The sequence below is a fragment of the Nomascus leucogenys genome, chromosome 13 (assembly GCF_006542625.1).
Source record: "Nomascus leucogenys isolate Asia chromosome 13, Asia_NLE_v1, whole genome shotgun sequence".
NCBI lineage: Eukaryota > Metazoa > Chordata > Mammalia > Primates > Hylobatidae > Nomascus > Nomascus leucogenys.
The window spans coordinates 13356162-13379895 of NC_044393.1; the positions used below are offsets into that span (position 1 = coordinate 13356162).

Sequence of the window (23734 nt, forward strand, 5' to 3'; positions counted from 1 at the left end):
GAATAACTTGCATAACCTTTCACACTGTCAGAATTAACTACATTTTAAAAGTTACCTTCCAGCCCACAGCCATATGGTCATACACAGTTGCAATAAGTGCACATACAATTTGGGGTCCACCTTTTAACAATTAAAAGGAAGCAAGGATCTTGTTAAAACTCAGGGGTTTTCTCCCTACCTATTTTATATAATGGGCACCTGGTATTTGTGGGCAACTTTTCATATAATTTCAAACAAGAAAGTAGCCTTTATACAAGTCTATCTTTATTTGTAAAAAATAATATACAACTAAAGCTAATTTGATTTTTAAAATCAAAGTTCATTTAGTGATAATGTACACTTTATAATAAAATTGTAGTAAAATACTGACATTTGTTATAAACAAAGTATCATTCATGTAAAAATCATGTTATAGCATGTAAAATTTAATTAGAAAATTCATAGCTCACAAAAGTACATATATTTTGTTGATAGCTCGAGAACATTATCATAAATTTACTTAAGATACAGAACAAAATTCACAGTTAGGCTTGACATTTAGTACTATAAAATTTTATGTTGGATCCACTGATACTTTTGTGAATAAGGTGCACTTGAAATAACTGATTCAGACTACCAATGAGCTGATATTTTATCGTATAACCAGGATCAATTGGTTTTACAATATGTCTAGTAACGAATTATTTCACCAATAATTTAAGAAACAGAGATCTAGTTGAAAATACCATTGACAGATACCCTTAACAGGATAATTAAAATAAAAAGCACTAGCAGCTTTGATTTCCATTTCCATGAATGCGTACAAGATAAATCTGTATTTTACAGTTAAAATTTGTACAAAAAGTCAAGCCCTGAAGTAGTTTTTCCCCCAAAAGTTCTGATGTTAAAACTTTAAAAAAAAAAAAAAAGAGAGGTAGTGTGTAAAAATATTTTTACTTAAAATGTTGAACCCCTGCACCACTTATATTATAAATGAAAGTTAACCTTCTACATACTAACATTATTTTGCCATTCAAGAGTCAAATTTATAAGACTCATAGAATGTTAAAGCCGGAATGCCATTAAAAATAGTATATAAATGGAAGAACTTCGGTGAATTCAACAAAAAGTACATCATATTACATAATGTGCAGTCAGTTAATAGTTTACTGATAATATGCTTAGTGGTAATGTGAACAAAATACATTGACGTATTCTGAGTCAAGTGATCTTCATGTAATCAAGACTTCATATATATTTTACCATATAGAGAAAACATCCTTCAAAACGGAGTCATTTGAATCTTCATTGTTTTAATAGCACACAATTGTTAAAAAGGTATTCATACTAGCCCTACCTTAAAGTTAATTAATAAATAACTCTCCATAAGCCATAGGGAACTTATGTACTTCATAATATTTTTAGTTTCTATATACAAGCATACCATTGTGCTTGTGCACATTGTACAATAAAATCAGGCAAGGAATTAAAGTTAGCAGCCTTACTCTTAGCTTGTTCTAAGTGGATGCACTGCAAAGTAATAAATAGCCTCATAAAATTAATAGTGATAAACTCTACCTGTCACAGGTGAATACTATGTAGTTTTCATAAAGTGTAGGCAGTGTTTCTAGAAATCCCATGAAGGAAAACCCAATTTTTTTTTTTGGCATAAAAAGTGCACAAATTTGTCCTATGTGTTAGAACATCTTAATTTGGATGTATTTTTTATCCAAAATGATGCATACTTGGATGCATTAAAAGCACAGCAACAAAAATACACACACTAACAACAAAAGGAATAATTTCAAATGAGACTGGGAATGGGAACAAGAATAGGTTAAAGGAGAGACTTCCATATTTCCAAAGTCAAGAGAATTGCCTTTTAAAACATAAATTATATAGCCATACAGAATTAATTTGCAAATATGAAAGCTATAGGAAGGACAAACACCAATTTGAACAACTGTTGCAAAGTTTCGTAACTCAAGAAAAGATAGCTTCCTGGCCGGGCACTCATGCCTGCAATCCAGCACTTTGGGAGGCCATGGGCGCATCATTTGAGGTCAGGAGTTTGAGACCCACCTGACCAACACGGTGAAACTCCATCGCTACTAAAAATACAAAAAAATAAGCCAGACGTGTTGGCGCACGCCTGTAATCTCAGCTACTCAGGAGGCTGAGGCAGGAGAATTGCTTGAATCCGGGAGCTGAGATTGCACCACTGCACTCCAGCCTGGGTGACAGAGACGCTGTCTCAAAAAAAAAAAAAAAAAAAAAAAAAAAGCGTCCTGAGCTTTGTAACATGGGAAGCAACTCCTAAAAACAGCCAATTGGTTTGATTCTTAGAAACTGGAAATGCACAACCAGGCGCAGTGGCTCACACCTGCAATCCCAGCACTTTGAGAGACCAAGGAGGGCGGATCACAAGGTCAGGAGATTGAGACCTTCCTGGCTAACAAGGTGAAACCCCGTCTCTACTAAAAATACAAAAAATTAGCCAGGCATGGTGGCGGGTGACTGTAGTCCCAGCTACTCGGGAGGCTGAGGTGGGAGAATGGTGTGAACCCGGGAGGCGGAGCTTGCAGTGAGCCGAGATCGCGCCACTGCACTCCAGCCTGGGCGATAGAGTGAGACTCCATCTCAAAAAAAAAAAAAAAGAAAAAGAAACTGGAAATGCATTTGAGAACATAATTTGTTACAATTTATTAGAAAGGAACATTAAAAAAACAAAAATCAAAATAGGCTGGGCATGGTGGCTGTAATCCCAGCACTTCGGGAAGCCGAGGCAGGACTGCTTGAGCCCAGGAGTTCAAGACCAACTTGGGCAACATGGCGAAACCCTGTCTCTACAAAAAATACAAAAAGTAGACAGGTGTGGGTACGTGCCTATGGTCCCAGCTACTCAGGAGTCTGAGGTGGGAGGACTGCTTGAGCCCAGGGGGTTGAGGCTGCAGACAGCTGTGATCATGTCACTGCACTCCAGTGTGGGCAACAGAGCGAGACCCAGTCACTAAAAAAAAAAAAAAAAAAAAAATCAAAATAAAATATTGGGAACGTAAGACCTTTAAGAGCTGAGGTCCCCAATGTACCAAAAGAGAGAATCAGACTTCACATCAGAATTTTAAAAACACAGTTAAAGGAAAAATTAACTGGGCTCTGCACAGCAGGTTAAATATGCAACCACTTCCAACAGAAATGATCTAGTCTTCTCACACAGTTCCAAGAATGTGCTTTAACATCTGATTCTCCACAGACAAAATAGCAAAAGCACGTAACTTCATCAACAAAGGCCCCTTTGTTTTGGACTTAAATTCACCTCTGATCCACCAAAGTCTATATTAACAATTATTAAACTACTACTTTAATAATATTGTAAGCTTGCAACGTTACTCGTCTCATGCCTATTCCATGTCACTGGTCAGAGGTATATATGCTTTTAAACTAGCCAAATGTACAAGTCCTCATGGCGTCCTCACTCTGAAAACATTCAAACAACGGTTTCATAATGTTATGATTGTTCCATCTTCTTCTAAGAGTTTTTGATCTGGAGCATGTGTTTCAAATTCCGTGTTTGAGCTGCTTGCTATGGCTGCTAAGCTCACTTCATTAGACGGAATAAAGCCATTCTGTCCAGACTCAAAGCTTAGCTCTATCTGTGTTAATGACTCCAGGCTCTCAGTATTAGGAACAGCTTTTGGAATCTGCTGTGGCACTCCATTGTCTTCAATGATAATGTCATCTTCATCGCTGTCTTCATCCTCTGGCTCAAAGCTTGGTTCAATCTGCTGTGGGTAGCCAAGAAGGCTGTTATCAGTAGACTGGCCGGAACTGCCAGAAGTCCGACTGTTCCTTACAACATTATTCCTCTGGTTTGCCGGTCTCACTGTTATGATGAGGTTACGGCTATTTGCAATCATCATGTCTGTTACTTGATCAAGGCTCTTCCCGGAAACTTCTATGCCATTAACTTCTAAAACTTCATCATTAACAGCTAATAGTCCTGTACTTTGAGCCAGACCTCCTGGGACAAGTCTGGATATAAAGATCCCTGGAACCTTTTCTAAGCCATGTGGTGTTACCCTGACACTGGAGCCATCCCGGATGTAGAATCCTAGGGGTTTCTCAGTGCCGTATTTGTAAAGACGTACCCTACGATGCGTTTCTGGGAGAATATCCACGTCTATAATAGAAGACACAGGTCTAAAGTCTTGGGGCATACTAATGACTATATGTGGTTTTTTTCTATGGTTGTCAGGACGCAATACGTTGGTTAAAACATTCTTCTTCTTTATTAGCGTGTCTGTACCAAAGGCACTGTAGTCTGCTTCTTCTGTTTAAAAATAAAACAAAATAATTATAGAAATGCTGTAAAAATATCTGTTCACTTGCAGCAGAATCTGTACAGAAAGGATAACTCAAAATATATTTGGTATATAAACAAACTAGCTAATAAGCTTATTCTAATCAGATCATAATCTAGTACAGTAGTAAAATGCCATACCAGAAAAAACCACTAGGTGGCCATCTCAAATACACATCACAAAATAAACCAATGTTGAAGTTAAATTTGATAGAGTTCATTCACTATTAAACATTAAATATGGCAAATGAAACTATGATAGATCTTACATATTCTTTTTTTTTTTTTTTTTTGAGATAGAGTCTCGCTCTGTCGGCCAGGCTGGAGTGCAGTGGCATGACCTCACTGCAACTTCCGCCTCCCGGGTTCAAGTAATTCTCCTGCCTCACCCTTCCGAGTAGCTGGGACTACAGGTGTGTGCCACCAGGCCTGGCTAATTTTTTTTTGTATTTTTAGTACAGATGGGGTTTCACCATGTTAGCCAGGATGGTCTTGATCTCCTGACCTCATGATCCACCCACCTCGGCCTCCCAAAGTGCTGGAATTATAGGCGTGAGCCACCGCACCTGGCCAGATCTTACATTCTTAAACATCATTAAATATATATGTATTTTTACTTTTTTTTGAATAGGGTCTTGCTATGTTGCCCAGGCAGGTTTTGAACTCCTGGCCTCAGGAGATCCTCCCGCCTCAGCCTCTCAGTGTGCTAGGAGTACAGGTGAGAGCTACTGTGTCTGGCCTTAAAACATGATTTTAAAACAGCTACTTAAAATACATTTTTCCTTCACTTGTTTAAGAAACTTGAAATGTGGTTGGGCGCGGTGCCTCATGCCTATAATCCCAGTGCTTTTTTGGGAGGCCATGGTGGGTGGATCACTTGAGCCCAGCCTGGGCAACAGCGTGAGACCCTGTCTTTACGAAAAGTAAAAAAAATTAGCTAGGTGTGGTAGCATCTGCCTGTAGTCCCAGCTACTTGGGAAGCTGAGATGGGAGGATGGCTTCACTCCAGGATTCAGGTCTGCAGCGCACTATGATCACTGCACTCCAGCCTGGGTGACAAAACAAAAACATACCTGCAATTTGCATGTTTCTCATACTCAACTCAAAGACTTGAAATGGGATATCTGATTCTCAGGGTAAATCAAGAGAGTAAAATCATATACCAATATCAGAGGCTGAGTGGGCAGATAATGTAATTGATGCTGGTGCCTATCAAAGAAACACTTAGGAATTTTGGTATTCTGCAAATAAACACTCTCCCTCAGTTTTCTGTTGCTGTTGTTTGAGACGGAGTCGCTCTGTCGTCCTGGCTGGAGTGCAGAGGCATGATCTCAGCTCACTGGAACCTCTGCTTCCCAGGTTCAAGTGATTCTCCTGCCTTAGCCTCCCAAGTGGCTGAGATTACAGGCATGCGCCACCATGCCCAGCTAATTTTTGTATTTTCAGATGGGGTTTCACCATGTTGGCCAGGCTGGTCTTGATCGAACTCTTGACATCAGGTGATCTACCTGCCTCAGCTTCCCAAAGTGCTGGGATTACAGGTGTGAGCCACCTCGCCCGGCTGGAATTCTTGATCTCTCATTTTCATTTTGAAAGAGGCAAAGGTAGAGTTTTAACTTTTTTCTTTACTGTGTGAAAAACTATGCATAAAGTGCAATGATATTTTGTCCTCAGTGGTGGTGACACAGACAATAGGAAGTAGTAGGACTCTGGCAAATTGGAGAGTTCCTGCCTCATTTAGATGGCATAGCTGCTTCTCAGTTCCTGGCAGATTTTCTTCATGCCAGAAAGTCTTGTTTTTAGGCAAAATCTTCCGATCTTTAAATACTGCCACCTAATTAAATAATAAACTAAGAGTTTGGAAAACAGAACACCTAACATCAGATATGGTTAAATTATATGGCTGAAGGAAGATAGTCTATAAACAAAACATTTCAGCAGAGAATGACAGGTAAAACAGAAAATGAAAAACTAACAACAGAAACAAAAGTTAAAATAGTATTTTCAAAAATAACTACAATGAGGATAAACTAAAAAGTGAAATTTACATGAATTAAAAAAAATGCCTCTCCCTGGTTTTCTAGTGGCTAGGCAAAATCAATCAATAATGCCTCTCCCTGGTTTTCTAGTGGCTAGGCAAAAAAAAAAAAAAAAAAAAAAAGAAAAAAGAAAACAAACAAAAAATTAATGGCTTCCCTCCTCCTCCACAAAAGAAATAGTTGAAAATCCTAGTCTCAGCTGCTGCCACAGAAAACACCAATCTTACCATCTTGCGTTTGTATAGCGCTTCAATTCATATTCTCTTGCTTAATCGTAAACCCCCTCATTGCTAAACTATTATAATCTTCACCTTATAACCAATAAATTAAGGGTACAATGTAAGTTACACAGAAAGAACTAGAGCTCAGGTTTTCTTACTAGGCTAGTATCTTCCAAGTCACAATAATGAATGCCAAGTATCAATTATGTCAGAGTACGGGCAGTTTTAGTATTCTTTTCTGATGCTGCGTGAACACTTTTCAAAACCTAGTTTCAGATAAATATATAAGGTTAGGGGTACCTTATTTTTTTGGCATTTATTTCCCCTTGGGGACACTTGTAATCATTTATAAGTATTTGCATTGGGCTCTTACAGAGACAGAAGTGTGTTTATAATATGGCTTTGGATATAAAAACATTGGTACAACAACCTTTTTGGCAAAAAAACCTATCAAGAATAGTCTTCTGGTAATGTGTTTTCTCAAAATCATAGACATTTCTGTTTTAAAACAATCAATAAGGAAAGCCTACATAACATTTATAAGGGAAATTCCAGACCATACAAACTGAGAACAACATTACGTTGCCTACATACCTACTCATGGGAAACCTAACCAAAAAAACTCCAAATCTGCATAATTTGGCATCACATCCAGACTCCATTTGAATGCTCTCTGCTAAATTCTCAAAAGCAATATGCCCCAGTACAAAGCCACCTTTGTTCTCCCATCTAGCTAATCAGTTTCCAGCCACTGGGAAAGAAAATATTTTGGCAGAAAGCCAGGGTTCAGGGTGTTAAAGTGTAAAGGTGAATGTCCACAAGGAATTGGAGTTGACTTTCTACCTTAACACTATCAGAGCATTAAACTCAGAATGAGATGGAAAGTTTGAAAACTTGATCATAGCAATTGTCCACTTGTATAAACTCACTTATGCAACAGCAGCACGGCATTTATCCCAAGCCTTTTCTTCAGCCAATGATCTCGGCTAACTGAACAGACAAGGATCCACCTAGAAGGCCTATAAATAATCAAACTGGATGTCTTACTTTCTTACACACAAATAGTGGCTGTTCTTCACTTATCTTGCAGGGCTTCCCTCTGAACCTCTTACTCTTTAAATATTAATTCTGAAAAGCCTAGTAATCTCATTCCTTTGCTCATAGAGGGTCATAAACCACACATTCAGAGCAAAGGGTAAGGATCCATTTGTGGGTGGCAGGCAGATATAAGACATAAAAGCTTTATAGTTAGTAAAAAGCAAATCTAGAAAAAAAAAAAACTTCTACATAAGCTCCATCAGCATCCCTATACAGTAACAAAACAGCAACCATTATAGTACAGTCATCAACAAAGTTCAAGATTATGCCCCATTTGAAGTTCAGAGGAAGAAATCAAATAACGAAATAATGTTTTAAAATATTCTAATCCAGGGGTTGACAACCGTTTTCTGTCAAGAGTCAGACAGCAAATGTCAGGTATTACAGGCCATATAATCCCTCTTGTAAAAACAGCCACAGACAATCCATAAAATAATATGTGGCCAGGCATGATGGCTCATGCCTGTAATCCCAGCACTTTGGAAGGCCGAGGTGAGAGGACTGCTTGAGCTTAGTAGTTCAAGACCAGCCTGGGTAACATAGCAGGACCCTGTCTCTACAAAAATAACTTCAAAAATTAGCTGGGCATGGTGGTTTGTTTGTGCCTGTAGTCCAAGCTACTTGGGAGGCTGAAGTGAGAGGATCACTTGAGCCTGAGAGGTCGAAGCTGAAGTGAGCTAAAATGGCACCACGGCACTCCAACCTGGGCAATGATGAGACCCTGTTCCAAGAAACTTTTATATGCAAAAACAGCCAGCAGGCCTTAGTTTGCAAACTCTTGCTCTAATATAAAATAGTTAAATGAGAAAGAGCTGGCAACTTTTTTTTTTTTTTTTTTTGAGACGGAGTTTCACTCTGCAGTGCAATGACACGATCTAGGCTCACTGCAACCTCCGCCTCCTGGGTTCAAGCGATTCTCCTGCCTCAGCCTCCCGAGTAGCTGGGATTACAGGCATGTGCCACCATGCTCAGCTAATTGTGTATTTTTAGTAGAGACGAGGTTTCTCCATGTTGGTCAGGCTGGTGGCGAACTCCCGACGTTGGGTGATCCGCCCACCTTGGCCTCCCAAAGTGCTGGGATTACAGGCGTGAGCCACTGCGCCCGGCCAGATCTGGCAACTTTAAAAAGATTAAATATCACTTAAGGCAAATTAAATATTCAAATTCTGCAGACCCCTTCTTTCCTAATACATTCCTAATAATTAATCACCAAATATTTAATGAACACTGACTATGTGCCAGGAATTGTGCTCTGTGGTACAGATTTGGTGAATAAAATAGGTATGGTGCCTACTTTCATGGTACTTACAATCTAAAAGAGGAGATGGCAACTAACAAATAATTTCAAATACTGTAATTAAATTATAACAAAGGTGCCGAGAGCTATAAGCACACCACGCTGGGGAAGTATGTAAAGGGGACCTGGCCTGGCTTGCAGGGGTAAGTCAAGGCTTCTCCAGGCAAGTGATTCTGAGAGGAAAACCAGCCAGGGGCTGATCAGTAGAAGGCAAGAAGAATGTTCCAGGCACAGGATTCGACAATATCCAGAAGAGGGAAGGCCAAAGAAATCCAATACAGCTAGAACGGAGGGTGGAAAGCGGGAGGGAAGGAGGGAGGGAGTCAGGAGCTGAGTCAGGCAGCCAGGGGCCAAACAGACAAACAGGCCTCCTGAGAAGTACCAACGTTTACAAACTTTAGCCTAAGGGCAAAGGGAGGAAAACCAAGGATTTTAAGGGAAGACAGTGATACTGAACTCATTTGGTTTTTCTACAAAGCTCACTCTGGCTGCAGGCTGGAGAAAGACTTGGAGGGGGAGGACAAGAAGCTACCGCCGCCAGCGCAGTGGCTCATGCCTGTAATCCCAGCACTTTGGCAGGCCAAGGTGGGTGGATTATCAGAGGTCGGGAGTTCGAGAGCAGCCTGACCAACATGGAGAAACCCCATCTCTACTAAAAATACACAATTAGCCAGGCATGGTGGCACATGCCTGTAATCCCAGCTACTCGGGAGGATGAGGCAGGAGACTCACTTGAACCCAGGAGGCGGAGGTTGCGGTGAGACGAGATCATGCCATTGCACTCCAGCCTGGGCAACGAGAACGAGACTGCTTCTCAGAAAAAAAAAAAAAAAAAAAGAAGCTACTTCAGTAAATTACAATGGCACCTGGCCTGGAGCAGAGGACGTGGAAATGGGGAGACAAATCTGAAAAATAACTAGAACACAGTTTTAATAGGCTTGGTGACTGACTAAAAAATAGGTTATGTGTCAAAGGTGACACCCAGGTTTCTGTTGTGAATAACTGGTGTCACATACTGAGATGCTACTCCACAATTTCTTTCTTCCTTTTTTTTTTTTTTGAGACGGAGTCTCGCTCTGTTGCCTAGGCTGGAGTGCAGTGGCGCGATCTCAGCTCACTGCAAGCTCCGCCTCCCGGGTTCATGCCATTCTCCTGCCTCAGCCTTCCGAGTAGCTGGGACTACAGGCACCCACCACCAAGCCCACTAATTTTTTTGTATTTTTAGTAGAGACAGGGTTTCACCATGTTAGCCAGGATGGTCTCGATCTCCTGACCTCGTGATCCACCCACCTTGGCCTCCAAAAGTGCTGGGATTACAGGCTGTAATTTATTTTTTTCATTTCTAGGCCATATCTTTTGTTAAAACTGTAATTTACAATTTACTACTAAAATGTATATTCCTTAGACAATTTTAAACTAAACTCTGATTCGTAAAAATGTAAACTTAAAAGACATCTACAAAATAATGTCCAATGCACAAAGTCTAAGAGATGATTTAGATGCCCAGTTACCAGTATCTGGGCCACAAAGTCACATCTGTGTGAGGGCATGCCCTATGTGAGACCAAGTTTAAAGCAAAGCCTTTCTAGTGTTTCTAATAAAACTAGAATAAATCGAAGAGGTAAACATATGTGTCTGGTGTCAACCAAAAACAGATGGTGTTATAGCAAGAAGTCTGGATGTAGAGATTCTGACTAGATCTGGAGAGGGGTCTGTTCTGTAGCACATCAACAGATCCTCCACCTGGCTGATTATCAGGACTGGCTGGGAAGCTTTTAAAAATACACATTTCCCTGGCTGAATTCCAAACTGACAGGAATGACCTGAGTATTTTTAAAAGGCGCAAGATTTAAATATTTTTTTTTTAATTTTTAGTGCACAGCAATAACCTCAACAATGAGAGCGGAAAAGTCTATTCTGTACCTTCTCTTCCCCGTCTCCCGAATCAATTAGGATAAACTCTAATACTCTTAACAGGGAATGGGGGATTGGGATCCTCTTCACAAAAGTAACTTTTAAGATACCAGGTTTCTTGTGTTTTGTTTTGGCTCCCATGATAACTGCTCTAGGAATAGAGTATGGGGTTTTTCTTCTAACAATAAACTGTTATAAAAATTTTTCAAGATATCCAACAAACACTATCTTAAACTTCCAAGTAGTTTACACATTGAATTTAAAGAAATTTTAGTAGAGTATCAGATGTTAAAAGATCACATAGTTTTAAATTTTAAAATGGTTTTGCAATTTGCTTTTCAAAAATCACTTGGGGGCCAGGCGCGGTGGCTCACGCCTGTAATCCCAGCACTATGGGAGGCTGAGGAGGGTGGATCACCTGAGGTCAGGAGTTTGAGACCAGCCTGGCTAACATGGTGAAACCCTGTCTCTACTAAAAACACAAAAATTAGCCGGCCATGGTGGCACACGCTTGTAGTCCCAGCTACTTGGGAGGCTGAGGCAAGAGAATCGCTTGAGCCTGGGAGGCAGAGGCTGCAGTGAGCCGAGATCACACCACTGCACTCCAGCCTGGGTGACAGAGTAAGACTCTGTCTCAAATAACTAAAATAACATAAAATAAAATAAAATAACATAAAATAACATAACATAAAAATAAAATAACATAACATAAAATAAAATGACATAACATAAAATAAAATAACAGAAAATAAAATAAAATAACATAAAATAACATAACATAAAATAAAATAACATAAAATAAAATAACATAAAATAACATAATGTAAAATAAAATAAATAAAATAAAATAAAAATAAAATAAATCACTTGGGGCCAGGCAAGGCAGCTCCCACCTGTAATCCCAGCACTTTGGGAGGCCGACGTGGGTAGATCACTTGAGGTCAGGAGTTTGAGACCAGCCTGGCCAACATGGCAAAACCCTGTCTCTACTAAAAATACAAAAATTAGCTGGGCGTGGTGGCACGCATCTGTAGTCCCAGCTACTCAGGAAGCTGAGGCACAAGAACCCGGGAGGCGGAGGTTGCAGTGAGCGAGGTTGCAGTGAGCGGAGGTCACGCCCCTGCATTCCAGCCTGGGTGACAGAGCGAGACTTAAAAAAAAAAAAAAAAAAAATCACTCGGTACATATTAAGTGTAACTTCTGCCTTATTGATGCCTAACTGAAATCAAAAAGCAAAGAAAACAGAAAATGTGCTGTAATCAAGCAGTAAAATGTAACTATACTTAATGTCATACTTTATATTAGTTTCTTGAATTAAATGTTCATTAAGGTTTACATAAAATCAGATTTCTAGTTAAGCATCTGCTCAACTTTGCTTAAAAGAACGAGTGTGGCCAGGTGCGGTGGCTCACACCTGTCATCCCAGCACTTTGGGAGGCCGAGACGGGTGGATCACGAGGTCAGGAGATTGAGACCATCCTGGCTAACATAGTGAAACCCCGTCTCTGCTAAAAATACAAAAAAAAAATTATCCGGGCGTGTTGGCGGGGTCCTGTAGTCCCAGCTACTCAGAGGCTGAGGCAGGAGAATGGCGTGAACCCAGGAGGTGGAGCTTGCAGTGAGCCGCGATCGCGCCACTGCACTCCAGCCTGGGGGACAGAGTGAGACTCCATCCCAGAAAAAAAGGAAGAGTTCATGCATTATAGTACACTAAGTAAGTCTGCCAGATTTAGATGCTGGGACCTGATGGTAAACAAGACAGACAGGAAACAAGTTAACATATTCTTAAATAAGATACTTCCAGGTCTTCAGAGGATGATGTGGTAAAGGTGGGAAGGTGGAGGGCTTTAGTTAGGGTAGTCAGAAGAGACTCCTCTGACAAAGTTATCTGAGCTAAGCAGGAGGAGGCAGACGTGGGAAGAGCTGAGGGTGAAATGTCCTTAAGAATAACCAAGCATAGGCCGGGCGCAGTGGCTCACGCTTGTAATCCCAGCACTTTGGGAGGCCGAGGCGGGCGGATCACGAGATCAGGAGATCGAGACCACGGTTAAACCCCGTCTCTACTAAAAATACAAAAAATTAGCCGGGCGTGGTGGTGGGCGCCTGTAGTTCCAGCTACTCGGAAAGGCTGAGGCAGGAGAATGGCGTGAACCCGGGAGGGGGAGCTTGCAGTGAGCCGAGATTGCGCCACTGCAATCCAGCCTGGGCGACAGAGCGAGACTCCGTCTCAAAAAAAAAAAAAAAAAAAAAAAAATAACCAAGCATAAGAGCACAGAAACAGAAACAAGCTCATGGCTGGGTGCAGTGGCTCACGCCTGTAATCCCAGAACACTTCAAGGCCAAGACGGGTGGATCACCTGCGGTCAGGAGTCCAAGACCAGCCTGGCCAACATGGTGAAACCCCATCTCTACTAAAAATACAAAAATTAGCCAGGCATGGTGGCGGGCGCCTGTAGTCTCAGCTACTCAGGAGGCTGAGGCAGGACAATCATTTGAACCTGGGAAGCAGAGGTTGCAGTGAGCCGAGAGTGTGCCACTACACTCCATCCTGGGTGACAGAGCAAGACTCCACCTCAAAAAAAAAAAAAAAGAAAGAAAAAAAAAGAAACAAGCTTATCAAGTCTGAGGAACAGGAAGGAAGCCAATGTGGCTGACTGTGATGAGGGAGTGGGAGAATGAGGGAAGATGAGGTTGAGGTTGGGAAGTCCAAATCAGAAGGGATTTTATTCTGGTTGCAATGGGAAATCATCAGAGGGTTTTAAGCAGGAATGAACTGACTACCTACTTTCATTTTTGCTAAAGTCATATTTGTATTAAATTTATATTTTTAAAATCTAAAATATTTCTGTTGAATTGCCTATTTCTAAATCAAATTCTAAGGGTATCAATTATATTGGACATTTTACCTCTACTATTAATACATAGAAAACATTTGCACATAGAAACATTTCTAAGTTGTAATTCCTATGACAATAAAAACTGTCAAAGGTCTCGATAAAAATTATATCACCAACAAATAAAAACTTAAAAAGGAAATAAAAGATAACTACCCTTAAAAGATGTTAGGATTACTTCCATAATCATGCAAGGGTATAATTCCATTAACAAAACACGTGGTGGTATAACTCAACTGTCATAATCTTTCTAACAAAGGGGATAATCTAACAAAATTCTGTCAGATGGCAATACTTTAAAAACCCACTCTATATTTGAATGCACATTCCAAACAGCAACTAACTTTTTAATGAAAATTGCAATTGCTAACGAGAAAAGCCTATTATTCAACCATAATTATCTAAATTCTTCCTCCTTTTCCAGCACTCTATATATAGCTTTCCAAGGTTCTCTCCATGGTCTTCATCTCAGATGGCCTTTATGTCTACTCCCAAAATTTTAACTATCACTTTTCAAAAAGCTGGCAAATCTAACTAGTTTTTGGATTTCTACCCTGAACTCTTGTCTACCATTTCCAATCTCCTGCATGATTGGTTAAGATTATTTGTCCTAAGACAAAATTCATAATTTTCTTTTCCAAATCAATCTACTCTGCTTGTTCATGACACTGTCGCAGCTGTCAGACTCAAACGATCAAGGTATGCTCTGCTGGATTTTCCTTCACTGCAAAGCAGCCACATTGAGTGCAATGACTCCCAAGTATTTCCCCTCCTATCTTCCCGCTACTGCCTCCTCCCCTCCCCCACCCTTCCCCTCTAGTTCTAGGCCAGTCTCCTCACTTCTTTACCGCCTGCTCCTGGCTCTCTGCTGTAAGACTGCTGCCCACTCCAATTCATCCTGAACAGCCAACTGAATCTTCCTAAGGTCATACTCTCATTATATCGCACCCCTGTTAACTACCTGTGAGATCAATCTCAGGAGACTTTGGGAACATTAATTTGTGTGTGAAAGTATTTTGTAAAATACAAAAAAAAAAAAAAAAAAAAAAAAGCCGGGCATGGTGGCGGGCGCCTGTAGTCCCAGCTACTTGGGAGGCTGAGGCAGGAGAATGGCGTGAACCCAGGAGGCAGAGCTTGCAGTGAGCCGAGATGGCGCCACTGCACTCCAGCCTGGGCAACAGAGCGAGACTCTGTCTCAAAAAAAAAAAAAAAAAAAAAAAAAATAGTCAAGTGATATAGGCAGAGGTTATCTTTGGAGGTTTATTTTGTTGGTGGACTTTAGTTCCTCCAAACCCAGGAAAGCAAAGATACATAATCAGCGGAATTCCAGAGCCCTGGGAGTGGTCTAATGCTTATCAACTGATTAGAAATAGTTTTCACCTTCAAAGGTAATCCCTACCCATTCTCTCAAGCTACTTTCTTTTTAAAAAAATTTTTTTGAGGAGTCTTGCTCTGTCGCCCAGGCTGGAGTGCAGTGGTGCGATCTTGGCTCACTGCAACCTCCGCCTCCTGGCTGATTGTCCTGCCTCAGCCTCCTGAGTAGCTGGGATTACAGACATGTGCCACCACGCCCAGCTAATTTTTGTATTTTTAGTAGAGAAGGGGTTTCACCTTGTTGGCTATGCTAGTCACGAACTCCTGACCTCAAATGATCCGCCCACCTCAGCCTCCCAAAGTGCTGGGATTACACGCGTGAGCCACCACGCCTGGCCGCTCTCAAGCTACTTTCTGGGTTGGCTTATAAATACTGTAAGTCTTTAATTTATCCCAATATCAGGCTCAATGCTCTCATGCTGGCTTCCCAAACCACTTCATTTACAATTGAGAAAGGAATAAATGGTACATACCATAATAAGCCCTACCCTGCCCATCTGCAGACACACATACATATACACAGAGGCTATGAGGTTAAAAAAAAAAAATTTTTTTTAGGACTCAAAATACATTTGAAAATTCTTGGCTGAGCATGGTGGCTCATGCCTATAATCCCAGCACTTTTGAGAGGCAGGGACTGGAGGATCACCAGAGACCAGGAGTTTGAGACCAGTTTGGGCAGCATAGTAAGACCCAGTCTTTACAAAAAAATAAAGAAAGAAAGAAAATTATTGCCAAATAGTGATTTCAATTTTTTTGGAAGACTAATATCAGTGTTTACATCCCTCCATAATAGTAACTTCCCACCTCGTTTTCCAGATAATTAACTAGTTTTAGACAATTTCCTTAAAAAGTATCCTAAAAGAAAGAAAATATTTACTGGGTGCTTACTATAAGCCAGGACACTGCACTTAGCTCATTTAATCCTCACAGTAATTCTACAATATATTATAATCTTTCTATAGGTGCAGATATTGAGATTCAGGAAGATTAAATGGCTTTGTTTCTGGTATTTATTAACTGGTAAATACAGCCCTTGAAAGTTGGTTGCCACCAAAAAACAGGAATGCTTTGGATTCCAAAGTCACACTCTTTTCACATTTTTCTGAATGGAGAATAACCCATTTGATAAAGTGAAGATTCAATAAATTCCCAATATTCAATAAATTCCCAATTTCTACTTAAGGAAAAATAAAACTAAAGAGGTTAACACAAAAGTAACTAGAAATATAGAGTTTCTAAAGTACATTTAGTGAAGCATAAAGATATTAATTAAACCAACAATATCGCAAATGTTTTAACCTACATATTAGTTAACATAATAAGAAGATTCACACAAAATGTTTATTCACTAAGTTTGTGGCAAAGTCTGGGTATCCTTTCAGAGGGTATTTACACTATTTCTATTTGTAACACAATTTTTCTAAACAGTGATACTTACCCTTCTTTTGTATAAATATCCTAAGCAGTGGATTGGCTGTTGAAACAGCTTTGTGATAATTATCATCATTATTTATAGGTAGTAAGTCTCCATGGATGTCTGCATAGCCTACCAAAACATCAACATTGGGGATCTTATGAACATGTTGTAGTAATCCATAAAACTCCTCAAATTTTCCAGGTTTTGATCTTTCCAGCGAAAAGCGACGAAATTCAGCTCCAAACTATAAACATAACAAACATATTAGTTAAAAAAAAAAAAGTAAAAAGACCCAATTTGAAAATGCATGCCATAGAAAAATTAACAAGCAGAGCAAGTATTTTTAATTAAGGAAAGATTGTCTATTGTGAGGAACTTTACTATCAGGGATTTTAAAAAGCCTAAGAAAGGCACAAGAATGTGCCTCCTGACTGCTGTGTCTCTGAAGAGCATTCCTTTCAAGAGAGGCAGGCTCAACTCTATCCCTGGGGTACCTAGGCCTTACTGCGAACTGTTCTGCATAGTGACTCAGCTCAAACCCTGTCTGGAGCCCAGACTCTGACGGCAACGCTCTCCTCACTCGCATCATGGGGTACCAAAGACTTGCCCAAGTCTTTATTTTGACCAAAGGAAAGCATTTAAGTGTCCTCCCCCCATAAATGGAACTAGGATTTCATGGGATGTGGTAAGAACCAACAGCAAAATATACAAAAAGAACTGTGAGCTATGTGGCATTAAGGTATGATCTTCCCTACGTTAATGCAGAAAAAAAGAAGCTTCAGTAATACATCAAATGTATGTCCTATAACTATCCAATTAACGCACAAGGTGTTTATGTGTTTGGCACAGTGCTAGGCCCTAGAGATTGAAAGCCTCGAGCCTGCTCCAGAAGCTCACCAATTAGTGGGTAAAGAGAATAATTACTTCAGGGAGGTATTAAGAGATCACACAAATGGGGCAGAATGGGGAGGAAGACAGCCTCCATCATGCCCAATACTTACCTTAACAGTTCTGATTCTGAAGTCTGTTTCCCTACACCTCTGTTTTCCCACACCTCTGTTTTCCCAATGTCAAATAATTAAAAGTGACTCTTATTCAATACTAAGAACTGAGGCCAGGCGCGATGGCTCACGTCTGTAATCCCAGCACTTTGGGAGGCTGAGGTAGGAGGATCACAAGGTCAGGAGTTCGAAACCAGCCCAGCCAACATGGCAAAACCTGTCTCTACTAAAAATACAAAAATTAGCCAGGTGTGGTGGCACATGCCTGTAGTCCCAACTACTCAGGAGGCTGAAGCAGAAGACTCTCTTCAATCTGGGAGGCAGAGGTTGCAGTGAGTCGAGAATGCGCCACTGTACTCCAGCCTAGGCGACAGAGCAAGACCCTGTCTCAAAAAAGAAAGAAAAAAAAACCAGAAAAAACAAAAACACTAAGGACTGGCTTCGTCTAGTCCATAGTAAACAGGATTTATAACACTGTGGGAATAGCGTGGCATTTCCTCAAACGTGGAAACCTAAGAAAAGTTAATCAGCCTTCCGCAAAAAGTGTCCCAGTCATATAAGTTTGAGAAATGCTACATAATTATGCTCTTGGAAATCACTGTGGAGACCAGGACTTTAAAGGCTCATTTAAGCCCTATGTTGATTTTTAAAAATATTTAAACAAACGTTTGCCAAATGTGTTTAACCACTGAACTCGTATTTCCTCCACATATCTATTACTAGCAAGAAATACTAATGTAAACATATTATGTCCCAGGGAAAAAACGAAAAGAGAAATACTAATGTACTGTTGGGACTGCCTTAAGCATCATGTAGAGAAAGCCCCTACCATAATAATTTGAGTTGACAAATATGTCAATTCATTTTCCCAACGGCCCCATGGGACATCTGGATTCACTGATTTTGCTCTATCTAAAGTTCATCTGCCCTGCTTACACCCATACTCCTCAGTAGTTTTAAAATCAAAACTCACTAAAAACACCTCTTACCTCTAACAAAAAATTAAAATAGTTACCAAAACACATTCTTGAAACATAAACACTCACATCTGTCAAGAAAATAAGGTGACTCATACCTAAAGCTCTCAAAAAGTTTAGTCACACCTTCACATTTCAAAGTAAATAAAAACTCAGGGAACACCCTTCATATCAGTTAGTCTCATGATGTTATCAAAAGTCACAGTTTCTCCTCCATTTTCTTTATTCTGGTATCAAAACATGAAGTTGCTAGTGCTTGTTGATTCATCTACAGGGTTTATCACTTCCCATGATATATGAATGGGAATAACATCGGATCATTTAACATTTTAGGGCTTCAATGTTTTTGTTAAAGCTTTTGGATGAAATTTCTTCGCTCAAGATTTTCTCTTGCTTAACTGTTATGATAAAAACAATAAAAAATTGTATGGCTTCATGGTATATGTGCACTTTTGCCAATATTGCCATGAGAAAAAAAAAAAGAGAAATTGTTATGCTTCTTGCAACACAACAATAGGATTAAGAGAACTTTTTGCATGAACAAAAACACTCAGAGACAAAATTAAGATTCAATCAGCAATTATTCACTGGTGAACCATTTACAACTGTTTCATAGCCTAGTTTGCCCTAGCCATCCAGAATGTGTATGGACTCCCTTCCCCCAGTGTCTGTTGGTACATTACAGAAATGCAAACTTAATTTTCATAGTCTATTTGCCTATGAATAATAATTAGGAAATTTTATGACTCAAAGACTGTTCCAGGGTTATTAAAGGACATCATCACGATTATTGATTAAGAATCTTCCCAACACTAGAGATACAATTAGGAAGATAAATCAGTTACCAAATAAAAGTCACATACTAGCTGGTACCACAAATTGAACTACAGGTATATTTACATTCTCCATCCTTTTACTATCACTACTATTTTTCCCTTCCACGTGTGAAGATAATAATGTTGACACTACTCTTTATTGCATTTTTTTATTTTTTTGAGACAGAGTCTCCCTCTGTCACCCAGGCTGGAGTGCAGTGGCACAATCTCGGCTCACTGCAACCTCCGCCTCCCAGGTTCAAGCGATTCTCCTGCCTCAGCCTCGGGAGTAGCTGGGATTACAGGCATGTGCCACTACGCCCGGCTAATTTTTATATTTTTAGTAGATACAGGGTTTCACCGTGTTGGCCAGGCTGGTCTTGAACTCCTGACCTCAGGTGATCCGCCCGCCTTGCCCTCCCAAAGTGCTAGGATTACAGGTGTGAGCCACCATGCCTGGCTAACACTACTGTTTATATGAAGAAAAAGAGATCCTAAAAATGGACCAGAACCCAGTGTGGTGGCTAACGCCTGTAATCCAAACACTTTGGGAGGCCTAGGTGGGCATATCACTTGAGCTCAGGAGTTAGAGACCAGCATGACCAACATGGCAAAACCCTGTCCCTAAAAAGATTAAAAAAATTAAAAATAGCAAAAGAAAAATGGACCGGCTACGTGCAGTGGCTCACGCCTGTAGTACCAGTACTTTGAGAGGTGGAGACGGGCGGATCACCAGAGCTCAGCTCAGGTGTTCAAGATCAGACTGGGCAACACGGAGAGACCCCATCTCTACAAAATAAATAAATAAATAAATAAATAAAAATAAGTTGGGTGTAGTGGCGCATGCCTGTAGTCTTGCTACTCAGGAGGCTGAAATCGGAGAATCACTTGAGCTCAGGAGGTTGAGGCTGCAGTGAGCCGTGATCGTGCCATTGTACTCCAGCCCCGGTGACAGAGCAAGATCCTGTCTCAAAAAAAAAAAAAAAAAAAAAAAAAAAGGACCTGCACACTACCTAGTTTTGGTTATAAACTCTTAGCAATCAGTTTTGTAAAAAGCTGTGATATCACTAAAGCAATGTCAAAGAAAATACTGTTTCAAAAACCCTTCCAAATATTTTTTAAATGGTTAAGGTGATAAATGTTTCAATCTACTGAAAATAAATGTATCAGCAATATATATTTGAAACATATAAGGTGTCACAGACACACCAGAAACACTCACTACCTATACTTTGCCTATTTGTCAACAGCTAGAATAGTGGGACCGACTTCATTCAGCTCATGTTCCTAGAATCAGTGTATGATTCTATTTAAAAGACAGTTCACTGAAAGTGCAGTATGGCAGTTCAAATATACAACATGTAGTTTAGACAGAAGTAAGTGAAAGATTCACAAAACAGTTGACAAGAGAAAGGCAAAAAGCCTGAAATTCCAGTTTTAAAGCACTCAAGGTTTCTTAGTACTAGAGATAAATTACTATTTGATTGTATTTATCAGTAAACTTAGAATTCCTACTCATTTTTTTCTATGGAAAAAAATTAAAGACTTGTTACCAAGATTAGGGCTATAAACTTAAAATTTTAAGATTATGCAATATCACAAGTGTTTTTCTTTCCATAACCTCAATGCCCACAAATCCAAACTAGTCTTATAACAGAAATGCCATAAGAAGGTTCAACCACTGGGCATGGAACCACTACTGCCACCATACCGCTAGAGGAAAAGCTCTGCTATATATTTTGGGTCATCTTAACGCTATAGCTCAAGCAAGTCACTTCAATTTGCTATGCTGTGCACAGAGGACACATGGACATGCACATTCCTTAAATTGCTATAACTACCCTTCTTTTCTTACTAATTCTGAAACTAATGCCAATCCTCATATGAGTTACGTGCCAAATTTTTTTTTTTTTTTTTTTTTTTTTTTTTTTTTTGAGGTGGAGTTTTGCTCTTGTTGCCCAGGCTGGAGTGCAATGGTGCAAACTTGGCTCACTGCAACCTCCACCTCCCGGGTTCAAGCGATTCTCCTGCCTCAGCCTCTCAAGGAGCTGGGATTACAGGCACGTGCCACCACGGCCGGCTAAAAATTTTTTGTATTTTTAGTAGAGATGGGGTTTCACCAAGTTGGCCAGGCTGGTCTGGCACTCCTGACCTCAGGTGATCCACCCGCCTCGACCTCCCGAAGTGCTGGGGTTACAGGCGTAAGCCACCGCGCCCAGCCTCAAATCACATTTTTTAATAATGTTACAAACGAATGTCGATTTTCTCGATGTGGTTCTCAGTTACAGAAACTTACAGAACTTTGCTTATCAACCCTAGACAATAAAACTATTCTACCCAGAGGCTCTAGGAAGCTTTCCTTACTCCACTGTACCTCACTCAAATCACTCCTTGATTTTACATACTCCTTGGTAGTCTTACAATCTATGATGCTCCATTACTTTTTTTTTTTGAAATTGATATATTTTCAATTTTCTCCTTTTCTGTGTTTTGGCCTTCTCAATTCTATTTTAAATGTTCTCAGGGCCCAGCCAGTGTCCTGTTTTGTATTCCGCAATGCCTAAAAGTTATTAAAAAGGCATGAACGCTTTGCAAAAAAACAGCTTGGGGAAGTCATAACCTTTCTGAGCCTCAGTCTTCTCAGAGAATTGGACTAGATTATCTAAGCTCCTTTTAACTCTTCAACTCAAGAAACGCTTGCTGAAAATGTTTCCTTGGCTGCCGATCACCTTCAAATTCCAGCTCAAAACCCCCTTTGGAAGGCATTCCCTAACTAATCCCTCCCTACAGACTACCCTGCTCACCGAGCCTTGAGATTTAGAAATTCAGTGAATACCGAAGTAATTATCAGCAGATTGGCATACCGTTGGTCAAGGGGAAAAGCACTTGATTTGAGTAGGTAGCAGGATGGAATGAAAAGAGCATCTAGACTCAAACTGTAAAGTGCTACTCCAACGTAAGGTGATAGTGCTAATTTTACAGATTAAATGCATACCAAAGTTAGTGCTAGAAAGAGCGCCAGCAGGAAGCAAAGCCAACTTTTAAAGGGCTGTTTAGTTCACTGGGCTCTCTCCTCGATGCGCCCCTGAACCACAGAAAGTGGGAACAACGGGGTGGTCCAGGGCCCTTTACTCACAGCCCAGCGGCAGGATTTTCCTACACCTTTTGAGCCGCCTCGCATTCCACTCAGTGTGTGCCATCCTCGGATATACCTTGGCCCCTACTCCCGTCCGTGAACACGGGAATGAGATTTACGAAATGGGATTAAATGCTGGACTAGGTCTTCTTCCTTGCCGGGGCCAGGGGCAGACACCAGCGCCCCCTGACCCCCGCCGCCCCCTCCTCGGCAAGTTTATTACCTACAGTCTCCCGACCACACCGTCCAGACCCCGGGGCAGCTCGGCCCGTCGCCTCCCCCGGAGCTCCGAGCCTAGCCCGGCCTCTCCCAGGCCCCGGCCCCCCAGGCCCGCCGCTCCGCCCAGCCCGGGCCCCGCGCACCTTGCTCTTCACCTCCATGGTGCCCAGGCAGCCGCTACCCGCCCCGTGCCGGTGGCTGCGGTTCATGCTGAACGCCGAGCCCCGCGACGGCCTCCTCCGGCCGGGCGGCCCCTCAGGAGCGCCGGGAGCGAGTGCGCGACTGGGGGTCTCGGAAAGCGGTTGCGGCCCGGGCGCCTCCTCACAGGCACCTGCAGAGGGGGCGGCCGCAGCTCCGGCGTCCGCGCTGAGCTCCACTCCACCAGCTGCTCATACGGCGGGACCGAGGGTCGGACTGGCAGCGCGGCAGGCGGGGAAGAAGCTCCCTCCCTCTGGGCCCCGGCGGCGACGGCGACAGCGATGGAGGAGGAGGAGGGGGCGGAGCGGAGGCCACAGGCGCCGCAACCTCTCCCTCTGCCACCTCCCCCGCGAGCCCGCGCGCGCGCACCCAAGCGGGCCACAGCCGCGGCGCGTGCGCGCGCTCACCTGCAGCCCCCGAAGCTGCCGCAATCGCTCGCGCTCCGCCCACACCCAATAGGAAGCTCGCACCTGCGCCCGCGGCGCCAACCAATCGATACACGCCTCGCGCGGTGCGTGGGCGGGCTGCCTCCTCAAAACCCCGCCTACCACCGCACGATTGGTCCTGCGCTACGAGGGAGGGCCGGGATCACCTGAAGCCATGGACCTCCGCCCCGCTTCAAGCTGGAGAGCCAGAAGGCGCATGCGCGGGTTCCGGAGTTTCCGCCCCGGGAAGGCACGCGGGGAGGCCGGCCGGAAGCGCGAGCGCACCTGAAGAAGGGCTCGGCTGGGTGGGCCTTTTGCGCACGCGCGCGCGCGCGCCTGGTTGCCCGGCGCCGCTTGGCGCGCGCCA

At 41.8% G+C, this 23734-nt stretch overlaps 1 protein-coding gene across 1 annotated transcript; it reads right to left on the bottom strand.

Moving 5' to 3' along the window:
• Window positions 1-242: 242 nt before the first annotated feature.
• On the bottom strand, window positions 243-23255 carry PARD6B (par-6 family cell polarity regulator beta). The gene is made up of 3 exons (XM_003252930.3): window positions 22888-23255; window positions 16618-16840; window positions 243-4309 (listed from the first exon to the last, which is right to left on the bottom strand). Exons 1-3 carry the CDS (start codon window positions 22951-22953, stop codon window positions 3480-3482), a joined length of 1119 nt encoding a protein of 372 aa, XP_003252978.1. The 5' UTR covers window positions 22954-23255; the 3' UTR covers window positions 243-3479.
• Between the last annotated feature and the right edge of the window lie 479 nt (window positions 23256-23734).

What these genes read in the sequence shown, in the direction of transcription:
- PARD6B (XM_003252930.3), bottom strand. Translation starts at nt 22,953, where the DNA reads ATGAACCGCAGCCACCGGCACGGGGCGGGTAGCGGCTGCCTGGGCACC. An exon ending in CCATGGAGGTGAAGAGCAAG is followed by an intron (nt 16,841 to 22,887) that starts GTGCGCGGGGCC and finishes TTATGTTTATAG; the next exon opens with TTTGGAGCTGAATTTCGTCG. An exon ending in GATATTTATACAAAAGAAGG is followed by an intron (nt 4,310 to 16,617) that starts GTAAGTATCACT and finishes ATTTTTAAACAG; the next exon opens with AAGAAGCAGACTACAGTGCC.